Source organism: Aythya ferina, assembly GCF_964211825.1.
Source record: "Aythya ferina genome assembly, chromosome: 6".
Classification (NCBI taxonomy): domain Eukaryota; kingdom Metazoa; phylum Chordata; class Aves; order Anseriformes; family Anatidae; genus Aythya; species Aythya ferina.
In genome coordinates, this window is record NC_140303.1 from 8,920,160 (window position 1) to 8,935,242 (window position 15,083).

At 49.3% G+C, this 15,083-nt stretch overlaps 1 protein-coding gene across 24 annotated transcripts in view; it reads left to right on the top strand.

Moving 5' to 3' along the window:
• The window catches only part of MAP2 (microtubule associated protein 2), a 180,162-nt gene that overhangs the window by 117,792 nt on the left and 47,287 nt on the right, over positions 1-15,083 (top strand). For all 24 annotated transcript variants that reach the window (XM_084524722.1, XM_084524726.1, XM_084524729.1 and 21 more), the window contains one exon: positions 12,759-12,872. In XM_084524722.1, the coding sequence (XP_084380848.1) occupies positions 12,759-12,872 (114 nt within the window). The remainder of the gene's footprint in view (positions 1-12,758; positions 12,873-15,083) is intronic.

Here is a 15,083-nt window from a genome sequence, read left to right on the forward strand (position 1 = left end):
GAGGAGAAAATGCACAGGAAGCCAAGGTCGACCGAGATAATTAAGCCACACTGTGAGTTTCTGTGGATTTATAGGGATTTTGTTTTCCCTGGTGTAAGCCCAGACCAACAACCTAGGCTGCTCTGCCTTCTCAGCCTTTGTGTCAGAGCCCATAAACCCCAGTATCAGCAAGAAGAAACTCATCCCAATGCAGCACAGGTACAAGCAGGGCACTTCCCAGGGCAGCTGCACGTTGCCCGATCCCTGCTGGTGAGACTTCAGGTGTGGTTCAAGGCATTTTGCATCAGCTCCCCGGCACCGACTGCCCCACGAGCTGGGATTTGTTCATGAAATGAGCATCCCGCAGGGGGAGGCGTTCAGCAGCAGCGCCGTACCGCGCCGGGGCACCCGTTTGCAGGGCTCGTGCTGTACAATCTGTGTGTTCAGGGGAAAGTCAGAGCCACAAGGACAAAGGCACCTTATGCCAACACTAATGTGGAGGCGAGGGGTGCTGGTGGGGGAGGAGAGCAGAGTTCTTGCCAAAACACATCCGATCTATCACTGCGAGTGACGTTTTTGGGTTTGCGCAGTTAAAATTCGCCTTCCTGTAGAAATGTGTGTGTCTCTCCCTCTTGGCGTCTGTCGAAGAGTTATTGAGTCTGACCTCAATTTTGGAGTCCTCTGAATCTGGCTGTTGTGTTGCCTTTGATTGATCTGCCTCTGCATCGTGCTGGTAATGGCTGCATTACGGAGCCACATCAATGCTCCCCTTTCTAAGGGGCCCACGGGAACGTGGCAGAGCGCTCAGCGCTGCGGGCAGGGCAGCCCCGGGCCTGATCTGGCTGAATTCAGAGGCGAATATGTGTGAGAGAATGGCCCTGGGTCATTGGCACGACGCACGGGAGGCTGTTATGGATGTGATATAAGGAAGGGTGCTACAGCAGATACTCGTTTGTGTGTGTGTGTACACGGGTTTGGGCTACCACAGGTCCCACACTGCTCCTGAGTTGTTCCTGAAGGCACCTGCCCCTTGGGCAGCCTGCAGCACCCCATTGAGTTTTAATGCCCTCTCCCTGATCCCTGCCTCTTCGAGTTCTTGCTCACGTGTGCGTGCACGCACAGCATCTTCGCTGAGGATCTTGTGAGTCTTCAGCGTGGAGGATCGGGGCTCAGCTTTTGTCAAGCCAAACGTTTCCGCGTCACGCGAGACGTGTGCTGCACGGGGGGCCTGATGGTGGACTCTCTGGAAACTCACTGCGAAGTGGGCTGATGTGGGCAGCTTTGGATTGGAGCCATGGTAGAGCACAGGATGTGTAGGGCTTGTAAAGCAGTGTGAGCGTGGCAGCCTTTTCTTGGCTTCCCGAGGCGTCGTGGTCAACTCGTAGGGAGGCAGCAGCGAGGAGCAGTGCAGGTGTGCTTCAGCAGCCCCTGGGAAGCAGCGCTTCAACACCGTGTTTGACTTGCAAGGAGCATCAAGCCACAAAGGTTTGTTTTTCTGCACTTAAAACGCATTTATTTTTCTTTTCAGTAATGTAATGACTAACCTGTCAAATGGATATAATTAGGGGTGAGAGCAGTTAGCTGTGTTGTGGAGCATCTTCTCTGCTCTGTCTCTGTACAGTGACTCAGCTGATTGAGCGCTTTCTTCATTATATTCCAAACGCAGGCTTATAATCAGAGGGGGGGGTTACCCACACAGTTATCTGATGAATTATTTTTCTGACAGATTAAGGGAAGGCATTTCCTGAAATCCTATTGTCAGAGCCGCAGGACAGTGGCTCCATCCCCGTGTCAGTTGATATTAAGGACAGGAACGTGTCCTGCCAAAGTGACAGAGCTCTTCATTAATTGGCAGAGTACCCAAACTGCGTGGGATGCAAAAAGACTGCTGGAAAATTGGAGCAGACTTCATGAGACAGCACAGGGCATCGCAGGTTGAGCTCTCCTGCATTGTTTTGCAGAGCCTTTGAGTCATGGGAAAGGTGGATGTGAGGAAGGTCAGGCCAGATAAATGAGAGAGGCAAGTGTTTTTGGTGGCTGTGGAGACCCAGAGATGGGTTTGGGTTAGTCTGTAAGAGAAACAGAAAGAGGAGAGAGCCCAAGACCCATGGAGAGGGATGAAAAAGGGGCAGTGCTGAGCTGAGGGAGGCGTGAGGGATCAAGGGAGGGACCAGACCCAGCACTGGGAAAGTTAGGAGAGGTGGTGGGCAGAGAACTGGTGAGAGGAAAGACATGAGAGAGCAAAGCAGAGGCAGGAGGTGGCAGGGAAAGATGGAAAAACGGAAGAAAAGGAGAGTGGAAAGTGGCTCAGTTTTATCTGTTCATCCTGAGCCAACGCATCCTTTGCGTGATGGCAAGTATTGCCCCGGAGAGGAGGGGACTCAGACAGCAGGGAATGGCAGCGTCTGCAGGGAATAACTGAGGAAGAAAGTGGGGAGGGGTGATTCAAGTTGCAGCCCTGGGTACGGTCTGTCCTAACTCAGCCGTTTGTTTTAAGGCTTTGTGCAGCCAGCCTAACTGGGCGTCTGCACCAAATGTGTTCCCGTGACCAACTACTCCTTAAAAAATATATTGAAACAATATATTGAATATATTGCAGGGAATGTAAGCCTGCAGGAGTGCCCTGCCACAGCCGGGGAGCAGATAAGCAGAGATGCGGGGTCCCTTCAGCCTGTTTGTGCAGAAAAGTGGTGCTGCAGGTAGGGACCGTGCGTGTTCCAGCCGCCTGGCAGCACTGCAAGGAAACCATCCCCGTCCCAGTGTCTTGCCTAGCCTTGTAGCAGCCCGTCGCCAGGCAAAGAGGCTCTTCCTCACCGTCCTCAGCACTCCTGCACGGTTAGAAGGTCACTGTGCCCCCTAGTCCTGCTGGCTCCAGGCACTGCATCCAGCTGTGCGCGGGGTCAGCAATCACTGCGACCTCTCCGTGCTGAAATGGCAGCAGGCAGGTCAGTGCTCGGTCCTGGGACGTGTTAGTGTCTCGTGTCCCCTGCCAGGGACTTGTCATTTAATCTTCTTTCCTCTGCATGCTTGTCTGTCTCTTTTTATGATACAGATGGCACTGCCAGTAAACATATCAACAGGCCTTCTTCTTGCAGAGGCCCTTTTAGCCTTGCTTCCCAACAGCACCGCTTTGTCACAGCTCTCCTTTTCATCTGGCTGCTGGCACTGGCTGTCCTGCTGCTGCCCAAGTGCCCCCTGGTTGCCTGTTTCCCAGGGGTGCCTCCCTCAGGTGGGCATTCTCGGCAGCCAGCATGTCCCGAGCACTGCAGACAAAATGCATCGCAGGACGCAAAATGAGGGATGCTGAGGGATGAATGCGATTGCCATGCTCGTCCCGTATCTGCTGTTTGTTTTGCAAAGCTCGAAGACTGCATCTTAACGTGTCACTGAGAGCTCCCTTGGGACAGAAGCTGTTAATTAGGCATTTTGATCTCCTTCCCTTCGCCCAGGAAATGTGACAGTAATTACCGTGCACCATCATCTTTGCCAATTTAGAGACAGGCAAATGTACCAGACTTCAGAAACTTCTCTTCTTTGTGTTAAGAGTAATACAGGTGTCGTTTTCTGGAACTCGTTACTGGAATGTTTTAGACACGTTCGAGGGTGTTGCTGGAGGGAGCATCGGTGGAGGCAGCAGAGGACCAGGGTCGAGGGACAGCACCAGCAGCCCCTTCCTTCCTGCCCCTGTTCTTTCTGCTGCACCTTGGTGTTTTCTTGTGCCACCAGGAGCTTCGTGAGAGGGAGCTCTTCTGTTCCAGCTCCGATCCAAGGGCAGGAAGGTTTGGAGGAGGGTTCTCTAACAAACAACAGAGCCTTGTCTGGCAGGCACACAGCCCCTCTGTTTCAGGCACAGCTGAAATGGCAACTTCTTCCCCAAAGTCACCTTGAAAGGGAAGCAGCAGGTTCTCAGGTGCGACAGCCCGTGCTCTTCCTCCCCTTTTCCCATTACAGAGCCCCCTGTGCGTGGCCTGGTGCCCAGCCGTGGCTACGCTGAGCTCCCCGTGGCCGTGCCTGCTGGAGGCCAGACCCGTTCCCCGCGGGCGCTGCGGGGCTGACCCCGCTGCCGTCAGAGAGGCTACGAAAACACGAGCCCGCTGCTACTACTGCGAGGAGTGCCAGGCGCTGCTGGCTGCCTTTTTCCACGTTGCCATGCCAACTGGTCCCTGTGCCGAGCCAGATCTCTCCTTAAGCTCCGCTGAGAGAGAGTCTGTAGCCTGGGAGCTTATTTAGCATTCAGGAGCGCACAGCCTCTCTGTAACGGCTCCGCGGCACAGCCAGGCTGTCTGACAAAGGGAAGGAGCAGGCTTCCTTTCGGTTTTCCCTTCTCCTCCCAAATTTGCTTCTCTAGATGGGGAGAGAGACTGGGAGCACCACGCGGAGGGACCTCGCTGAGGCACAACTTCCATGAAAACCAGAGGGACGTGTTGCTTTGGGGGGCATTTGTGGTGCAAGACAGATGTGTGTGAGATGCATTGATATACAGCTATATGGACATGCACGCATTTCTTGGTTCAACTAACCCTAATGAGCTACTCGGTATTAAAATGGGAAGGCAAAGCAAGCTGGGTTTTAATTCAAGCAAGGAGCTCAAATGAAAAATTAGGAGGGAGCCAGGGATAAAACACCTGGCTTTGTCTTCCCTGCTGTTTTAAGCCGTGAGGTTAATATACAGAGAAACAAGTCGTCTTGTCTCACACGACATTCATATCCTGAATTAGGACAGCAAAACCAGTAGTTATGTACTGGTGCTTTGGCTTGGGTTCCTCCTGTTTGCTACTGGTAGATTAACTGCTCGCTTTAAGTCATTATAATGATAATTAATACAGGTTTGCTTGCCTTTGCCAGCCGAAGGGATGGAAATCAGCATAAAGCAGCTGGCATTAGCTGGCATGTGAGCACTGCTAATCCAGTGCCTGTCCGCACCAGCTGTGAAAAGGTTGATCTGCAGATTCAAAGGCAAGGTTCAAAGCGAGAGGACTGCGTGCTGGTTTTGACTCCATCGCTTGCTCTTTGGGAGATGCTGAGCAAAACATTTACATTTCCCTGTGCTGTTGTGCAGACCGACCGCGGAGCAGAGCCAGTGGTACTCAGAAAGCTCATTTTGAGGTGATGGTTTAGAAATGCAGCCTTGATTGTTTGGGGGGGGGTTGTTGTTATTGATTTCTTACTCGAGACATGCCAACAATGCAGGAAACTCAAGTCACCCCCGCTGTATGAGTGAGATCACATGCATGAGCTCTTCCCCTGCGTGAGGCAAATACTGGCATAGAACTTGAGCACTTCATCTTTAACTGCATGCAGCATGTGGAAAAGAATTGTGAGATGCCATTATCTCCAAGGCAGGCAAACCTGATAACTGCTTTCCAGGGAGTCGTTCTCATTCAGGACTGGCTAAATTGAATACTTCATGGAAATCAAATTCACTTAGAAGGAACATATACTTTGGGAAGGGAACATAAACCCCAGGTATTTCATTTTTTTGTTCATATTTCTTTCCTTGAGACTGATTGGTAGCAGCACACGACTGGTTTGGGGCAGGTCCCAGCAAGCCCTGCTGCCTGCAGCAGCTCGAAGGAAACTTCATACAGCCCGTGGGCTGCCCGGGCAGGTGCCTTGATGCAGAGGAGCAGAGTACCAGCTGCTGGTGCTGCCTGGATGTGGCAGCCTGGCTGACTTAGCAAAACTGCTCGCATCCCTGCAGGGGAGAGAAGAAAACGACTTCAGCTGGAGCTGCAGTTTTTTCCCCAGAAGCCAGGGTTCTGTGCCACATGCAGGGCAGTGAGCCTGTGCAGGGTGTTGGGGAGCTGGGAAGCAGCTGATCCTTTGCTGTGTCTGTGCAGGAGTTGCTTTCTCTTCCTTCTTATTTAGGAGTGTATTGTCCTTCCAGACAGCTGCTCTGTCAGCTCTTCCTCCTCATCCTCTTTTGCACCTTCAGTCTAGAGGAGTGGGTGCGTCCCTTTCCCAAGCACTTCATATAACCAGAGGAAGGGCTGCTCAGAGGCGGTGACCTGGCAGGGACAAGACTCACCTCTGCTGGGATGCTGCCAGAGGAGGGGGGGAGTGCAGAGCTTCTGAGCAGGGCTGCAGCTGCTCCAGCAATTCACCCAAATCAAGAACTTGGGGATGAATTTGGCTGTGACATGGGGTCTTCTTTATTTTGCCTGCCTCCAGGGAGGTTCAGCACCTCATGTGAGCACACAGGGCCACCCCGAGACAGACTCCTGTCTGCGTGCAGGCAGGGGCTCGGCCGGGACGCGCAGCCCGCAGCAGACGAGCAGCACGGCTGCTGCTGCATTGCAGAGCCAGGGCAGGCTCTGACTGGCAGCGTGAGCCTTAGGGTGAGAGCACACTGATTGACTGTGTTTGGTGTCACCGGGTCCCCCAACGGGACGAGCCTGAACTGCGTTGCACTGGCAGAAGGGTCTCTGGTTATGCCGACCCGGGCACGACTGGAAGCCCCACACAAAGCGTGTACGGGTTATTGCTAATGTTAATCCTAAATTCAGCAGAGCTTGTGTAGCATACTTTGTTGTGCTTTTTTTTTTTCTTCTGTTTTAAAGATCACAGAAAGCACTGTCAGAGCTGTATTTAAAAGGAGAACTGGAGGGACACGTCCTCTTCTGCCGTAGGTTGCTGTAGCTCTACTGGCTTCTGTGCGTTGTTCACTTATACTAAAAACAATTAGTTCTTAAAAGTGTGCTTATTTAAAATGTTAACACGTACTGAAGTCCCAAACAAGTACTGAATTAGAAGCGAGGTACCTGTTCTGCATATTTACTCGCACTCAAAGGATTAAATATCCGGTGCTTTGCTCTGAACCTCAAGTGGTTTCTTCCTGCATGAGTCCTACAAGGAGTTCATTTTTTAATGAAGGATAAATATATCTGCTTATTTCATGCAAGTGCTGCTTTTCAGCTGGTAGCACGTCCCAGGAGAGGCAGTGGGAGCTCTCTGCATCGCCCTGGCTGGGGGGCTCGCGGTGGCTGCTCCAGTGTCGCACATCAGCTGTAAATCGTGTTGCATGTAAAATGCGTCAGGCAAACCAGGAGCGATTAGCTCTTCCCACCTCTGGCTTGGCTGGGAAATGCTGACGGTAGTAAATATTTTGTTCCAGACTGTAAACTTAAGAAGATACGACTCAGGGGATGTGCAGGGAGCAAGTATTTGCGGTAATGAGGGCTCATTTATAAAGCGTTGCTTTATTGTGCTGACATTTGTATGGCTGCTTTTTAACAGTGTTTCATATTTAAAGGGTGTGCGTGTGCAGGCACCGATCCCTCGGTGTTTGTTTTCCAGCGGCTAGACAGCGTGGCAGAGGCCCCTGCCTGCTGCACGTGTGTCTGGGAGCTGGAGGAGGGCTCTCCGGAGCTCGGAGTTGCTCCTGGTACAGATTTGCCATTGGATTTTGCCACTCGCATGCTGCTGAGCTTTGAGCTGTCTGCTCAGCTCTCGCTGGGAGCATGGTTGGGAAAATGCTGCGGAGCCGAAGTAAAGGCAGAAGGTGTGGAAGCAGTGCAAGGATGGGCAGCCCCGACCCTGGGCTGATGCTTTCCTGACCTCTGCGGAGCAGCCGGGGCCACACGGCCCCTGCCAGCCACAGCTTCCCCTGTGCCTGCTCTTTGCATGCAGTCACTGCAGTGCGTCTTCCCCCAAAGGCAGTCCTGAGCCCCCACACCTTTGAGGTTTGTTGTGTTACGCAATTCAGGGGTTTTTCTTTCCCAAAACACGAGCCTTTTTTGACCCGTTCAGTTGGCGAGCTGGTAAGTCCTGCTGATTAATTTAATCTGTCACCACCCTCATTGATGCTGCAGCAGCTTAAAGTCAATGAGTTTATTAGGGAAGTGATGCTTGTCAGTTGTGTTGTGGTTTCATTTAATTTAAAAGCTGATGTTTCCATTATTTCCCTTCATGCCTCCTGCCAATTACTGTTGATATTGCCAACATCAAGATCAAGGACCTACTTGCGGCAAAATATTTGCACTCACAAAAGCCATGGGAGAGCAAATATTTGAATTCTGGAGCGCTGTGTTACTGCTTTTTTTTTTCTTCAACCGCAAGCACTAATCTGCTGGCATTATTTGTGTTTTAGACGACTTATTCATACCACTTCGCTTTCTACTGTGAATTTCTGTCTTAATCCAAGCGCAAAAGGCACTGCTTTGAGGTTTTAGGAATTGCAGTGATGAAGTCCAAGGCATGTCTCAGATTCTACGTCGGAAAAGCCACCAGCGGAGGCCCCGGTCCCTCTGCCGTGTCTCAGCAGTCCCAGCAGCCTCCGCAGAGCTGAGAGAAGTCAGGACCCGTCCTGAGGGGACTGCCTGATGGCTGCGCACAAATCCAAGAGCTGCTTGGTTTGTAGTCCTGCAGCACCCAGGGGAAAAAAATCCATAGGCCCTGTTAGCGTTGCAAATTGTCCAAGATAGCAAATAGGCAGCGTTGGATCTGTCTTTTCTGCAGGGAATATGGTCGGGGTGTTTTGCTTTGCTGAGCAGCACAGGTTCCTCGGTGCTTTTGTTGTTGACTCGAGCCGGCTGTGCCAACAATTAGTGCTGGTTACCTTGGAAACTGCTCTGCACCCTGCTGAGGATTTTGACAGGCACATTTTGACTGAAATTGCTTTGTTTTCCCAATTCTGCGAGCACACATGTAGCTAATCCTTTTGCTGTGCCCTGCCTGTATTCCTTGCCGAAAACGCAGCAAAATTAGTGAAACATATTATTTTGTCCTTCCCGTCTGTTTGCATCTTTCTTTCTCCCTGTTTTAGCCTCAGCCCTCTGCGAGCATTAATTACCCTTTGCTTTGAACAAGCTCACTGTTAATTTTCTTGGTCGGCGTCTGAGGGATGACACTGTGAGTGCCTGGGAAGTTTTGACACAATTTTCAGTCTCCTCCCCTCTATCCCTCCTTCCTGTCATCCTTTTCCTTGGGATTTCTCCTGGAGCATCGGTGTGCCATGCAGTTCCAGCACGTTGAAGCTTGTTTACGCCCTGGACGAGCTCTGCTTTGCAGAGCCCAGCTGGCTCTGAAGATCTGCTGCCACCGTAGCAGGGTAAGATAAAGCCTCGAGGTGCGATGCTGCTCCTATGGGGAGGTGAAATCATGGGGCACCTGCCTGCAAGGCAGGAAGATGCTGTGGGAACAGCAATTTGGGAGTTTCTCCCATCAAACCCAGCCTTCAGAATAACCCCACTGCACTGCAGAGACAGGGGAGGTGTCAGTGAGCTTCTGCTGGATGGGAGCTCTCAGGGCCTGAGCAGCTCCGTGGAGGAAGGGGCATTCACAACCCATTTCCTCAATGGGTTGAGCCCCAGGTTATGGTAGCCTGAAAGAGGAGAAAGTGCCCGGGGCTGGAGGTGAACCATTAGAAAGGGCACAAAGGGAGCAGACACAGCCTGCATCGCTGCACAGATCTGCCACAGATCTAATTTTTGCTCTTGCCATGACCGCTTCCAGATATTTCGAACAGTTTTCTGGAAATGCTTGGTGAAAGCTCAGACATGTTTTTAAAAGACTTTTGTGGCCATCCATACATCTGTCACTGGGGCTGGTAAAGCTGTGTGTTAAACAACTTAATGGACTGGAAAGGTTTCCTGGGAAATGGAAGTAATGTCGGTAATGGATTCAGGTGCCAGCGGAGACATCTGCAGTCCCTCGCTGACTGCAGCAGCATCAATAAGAAATGAAGGAGGGCTGGGAAATGACATTTTGGCCTTCTCCACGGTCTGGTCCCACATCTCTGGCTGCCGTAGCCGTCCTCTGGTCAGTAATATTGTAACCAAGGGCCACCTGGGCTTTTGGGGGCTGCACTGCCTGTACCCAAAGTGGGAAACTCAGCCTGCGTCCTGTACCACGAGCAGCTTGGTAAAAGGAGCGGCATTTCACTCTGCAGGACTGCCGAGGGAAACTGTGCTGCTGCTCCTCTGTTGTCCTGGAGCCATGGCTGAAACCCAGGTCTGCGCTGCCTTCAAGAAACACACCCCTGGTGTTACTTGCTGCTGGGTGTTCCTATAGCACAAGGCAGAAACAGCCAACGTCTACCTGGTTAAAGAGGGAAAACAAAACCCTACAAACAAAACTCTCTAATGAAGCCAGAGTTTATAGGCTGTGAGGAATGTGCCTGGCATCCAGGCTGGCTAACTCTCCATTTTCTTTCTCTTTTTTTTTTTTTTTTTTTGTTCTTTTATCATTAGGCTTCCTTGAACTTTAACTGAACCATAAGGAAACTATGAACAGTCTCAATAGCTGCCCTGTGAGGATTTGACTTACCCATCGGATCTGCTATTTATAGTGTCCATTAGTACAGAAATGCCTGTCCCTTCGCAGACATCATGTATAGCAAAAACACTGCTGTTCTGGCGAACTGCCTGTGCCTCCTGTGTCACCCAAAATATCCATCAGCAGAGTGCTCAAAGTGAGCCTTTCTCGATTTTAAAAAGGAAAAAAAAAAAAAAAACAACCACAGGCCATTATATTTTTATGTGTGTATTCTGCGTGGTCTGAAATGACCATTTTTCAGGAGGCAACCTCGTACCCCAGCAGCTTCTCCCTGATGAACATAACGTTTGTCCCAGGCTAATTAGATCGGGAAGAGAGCTGAGAGGGCCTCGGGGAGCCCACCTGCACCCCAGAAGCACCTTTTGAAGGATGCCCTGTGGAGGGGAGGCTCGTTTCCTCCTGCCTGGGGAACGGTGCTGCAGCATGCCAGCTGTGTGCTGAGGCATGGCAGAGGGCAGAGGCATCTGCGGGAAGAGGAAGGGCCGATCTGCAGGGCACGTTTTCCCCTTTTCTCCTGTGTTCCTTGTGCTTTGCAGTCTGCGGCTGCCTCGCGACACAGGGAATTGCCAGGACCCATGCGGGTGGCAAGGGACCGCTTGTGTCCAGTCCCTGTAACAGCCCAGGAGGGGTTGTAGGGTGTCTGTTCCCTGGTCCTCACCGAGAGGTGCCAAGAAGCACCCCCAGCAAGCATTTCAGTGGGAGAAACTCAAAACCCCGACATGAGGTACAGGGCACTAAAAGGCAGCTGGGGAGATTGATGGGCTTTGAACTGACGTGGCTCTTCTTTGGTGCCTCCGAATAGCCACATGCGTGGCTTGATTAAGTTGTTCGGTTCGATCTACGTGACAACAAAGTGGAATCTCATTACTTCACTGAGGGCACGTTGTGCACCAAAGGGACAGAGAAGCAGAGCTGCCATGCCCAGCCTCCTGCTGATGCAGACATCCATATTGTGTAGTTCCTTTCCTGAATGTACCCAGCTCCATCTCAAAATCAGTCAAGTTTTCTTCCTTCTATGGGGAAATCTGTGCCAGAACTTCACACCCCTGAGAGCAGGGAAACATCTGATTTCTCATCTGAATTTATCCTTGGCAAGTTTGTGCTCATTTATTCTTGGGCTAACAGTTCTCTAAACCAGCTTATTTTTTCGTTGCTCGGTGGTGGCTCTGACATATTCATCCATCAGCTCTCACTACTGGCTGCAGCCAGTAACGCTGTATTGCGGTCCCTGCCCTCCTGGCGACCAGTCAAGAGGGAAGTGGATTGTGAGATATAAATACCAACAATTATGAATGTTCTTTGCCAGTGGGTTGGTTTTTTAATATCTCATTACGTACTCAGTTTGTGCAAAAGAGAGATTAACGTAGCATGATGTTTTTAGACAAACACGACCGTGAAAGTCGGGTAACATGCAGCTCTGCTTCCTGGGAGAAAAAAATCAGCTTTTCCAGAGGACAAATGAAGAGGAAGGACTTTACATTAAAAGCACCAAGGAATTCTGCCAGAAAGAAATCACCATTAATCTAACAGGCAGCGTCCCTTGTTAGGATGGTTGCTGTAACATTACATCTAGGGCACTGGTTTAAATATCTTTTCCCTTCCTTTTCCTGAAGGAAGCAGTGAGGGGTGAGCAGAGAGCTTTTATTTCTGTCCCAGGGGTTGATTAATGGGGGCTCTGTGCACCCGTGGGGTGGAGCAACACAGAAGGGTTCCTCACCCCTCCTGGACCTGTTGCACGCTGGTGGTGGTGGGGAGGAGCTGAGCACAGGTCCCCTGGCACCTGGCTCTGTTGAGCATCCAGGAGCCACGCCAGAGTCCCAGGTCCAGGGCTGCAAACCCATCCGACACTGCAGATGTTACCCACTGCAACCCATTTGTGTTGAAGAAAGCTTTATGTTGCAGTCCTAAAAGGGGCGAGGAGGACAAAGCATATGTTTGTATCACATTGAAATGTTATTTGGCGCTTCTGTTTCAAGTCCCTCATCAGCATATCCTGAGATGTGTCTGGGAAGTGCCTTTATTGCCTCTTAACTGCGTGCTGATGGGGAGGAAATATCATCCAGTACACGTGAGAGTGACACTGACTCCATACATTAAATGTCAAGAAATCCCATTACTCAGCAGCCCGTTCTACCCCTGTCTGCAAAACAGTACGTGGGGAAAAAAGTTGCAAGGCGTTTAATAAATAATCACCTTAAAATTTTGCTGTCGCTGCACATTGTCCCTAACAGACATAAGAAAGAGCATTTAATAACAATTTTTTGTGCACCTTGCTGCAAAGGCTAGCGTCCTGGTTTTCATAAATACTCAGCATTTTCCACTGTTTTTTTGGTCCTTCTATTTCATTTTTAATGATTTGCTTATATTTCAGGAAAAAGATTGCCTCTTTCAAAATCAAGTCAGTCTCTATTTTTTGAGCTAACTTTTGCAATTTAAGAAAAACATTCTAATTAGCATATTTTTCTTGTTTTCTTTTTTCTTTTCTTTTTTTTCTGCTACCACAGAAGAGGTGTCTGCGAGGATAGTACAAGTAGTAACAGCTGAAGCTGTAGCAGTCCTAAAAGGAGAACAGGAAAAAGAAGCCCAGCACAAAGAGCAGCCTGGACCTCTACCTATAGGTAAAACAAGATAAAACGTATTGAAAATATCCTTGTGTCTGCAAATGTTATATGTGTTTTATAAAGAAAAATACAAGCGTGGATTCAAGTAGGTTATAGTCTTGAGTAAAGCAAAGGACTACACAATAGAGTTACCCTTGTTGCCCCAGTTCTTCGTGCCCCTTTGGCTGTCTCATTCACTGCATGCTCGTAGCAGCAGCTTTCTACCTGGTGTCTGACTGCCAAGCGGGGCAGCTGCGACTGTGGTTTTGTTATCGTTGTGTTTGGTGGGACCAAGCTCAGAGCCCCTTTGTGCTCAGCCCTGGGGGAGGAAGGCTGATGTCTGAAGAGGCGAAGAGTACGGGAGGGGCATGTAAAAAGATGGCAAGGTTTTACTGGTTAGTGGTAGCTGCTCCAGAAGATGGAGGAAGAGCACCTCGACAGGAAGCAGAGAGGAAGAGGGCACCATAGAAGGGGATGGGAGAGGGGATAGTGGTCAGCCGGGCTAGAGAGAGGGAGTGACAGTGGGTGGAAGCAAACGCCAGTGGTCCAGACTGATGGTGGTACCACTGTCCGTGCTGCTTCCTCGTCCTCCTGCTGGCTCCTTTGTGGAACGTCTCTCCGAAATCCAAGCGTGTATGTATATGAGTAAGTATTCAGCCCTTCATACCTACAGTGCTTCCTCGCTGCCAGAGAACTTCCATGGTAGCCCTGAGCATGTACACCAAAGGGCAGAGAAAGGCCATACGCTGTCCTCGGTAGTGAATGTCTTGCAGGCCTTCCCCTGGGATAAGTTCTGCTGAGCACATGTATGTTGTGATCAAATCGGAATAGTACCTTGTGGTATTTTCCCCACAGGCACTTCACTTTATTTGGTGCAGCAGCTGGACCCTGCTTAGGAATGAATTAAAGTCAATGAGTAATTAAAAATACTTGGTATAAATCTGGTTCCCAAGGTCTTCTGCTTCACTGAATTAATTTTGAGCTGGAAGTACAACAGAGAGATGTGTAGCTTGATAATTTCCTTCTTTACAAATGCTCGATATTACGTGAAAGACCCCAGTTTCACAAAACATTTCATACATATTTAAGTCTTGAGTGCTTCACTGGGGCCTGCATGGAGCAAAATGAGTATTCAGTTACATCTGGTTAGGTAAGAGATTTTAAACATATTGGGAGAAGTACATCTACAGTTAGCAAATGCTGGTGTTGCAGTTTCTGTGGTCAGTCACTAGTACGTGAATGCAGCTGGAGTTGCACTGTAATGAAGATAGAAATACTCTGTCCCTGGACAAGCAAATCTTAAGGATAAGTCACATAGGTCTGTCTTCCAAACCATGTTGACATCAATAGAAAGGAAGCCAGGACAATTCTTCGAGGGCTTCTGAAATTGGCCTTTCTATGCTTGGGAAGAAGCCCTGCATCAGAAACTTTGATCTGCTTGTTGAGGGGTGACATTTGTAACACAGGCTGTAAAACAGACTTGTTACTCCTTTCCCTTTTTATTCTTTTTTTTTTTTTTTTTTTCTCCAAAACAGGTTAATTCCCAGTAGTGGGTTTGGTTTTAAAGAAAAAAAAACCTCTCAGAATGATTAGTATGAAATCAGATGCGGAGATTATGCTGAGTTCGTTTAAGAAGCAGCTTGTTCAGGATTTGTCGTGCTTCTATTGCAATCATTGGAAAAACATCATCTGGTTTCAGCATCTAGCCTTGTGACTGGGAACAAATCTAAAATGTAACCTTAGTGAATCTAAGATTTCACAGCACCTTGCTCAGCTGAATCATTAATAAGTCATGGCTGACATAAGTTCCTTGTGCTGATGCCTTTTGTATTTAGATGAAGAGTATTTGCATGTATTCTGTGATTAACCTTGAACTCAGTATCAAGAAAAGAAAAAAGCTTGTAGAGTGTTTCTTGTTCATGTACTCAAGGTAAACTGAAGAGATTAGTTTCTCACCGTTACAGTTAATCAGCCTGAATTTATAAAATCTCTCCTGCACAGATGCTGTTTTGTTGTTGCTTTGAATAACTGAAGGCTTTTTAAGTGGCAACACTGATCTAAACAATGATTTTGTACTTCATTTCTGTATTGTACTCTGTGACCAGAATTTTGAAAATAATGCCTTTCATCTGGAAAAATAAATCCTTTAAATATAGCTTTAACAATCCAGGTAAAGAAGGGTCTCCTCCTGAAAATCCCTGGTGTACCAGTCCCCATCGACTAATTCTC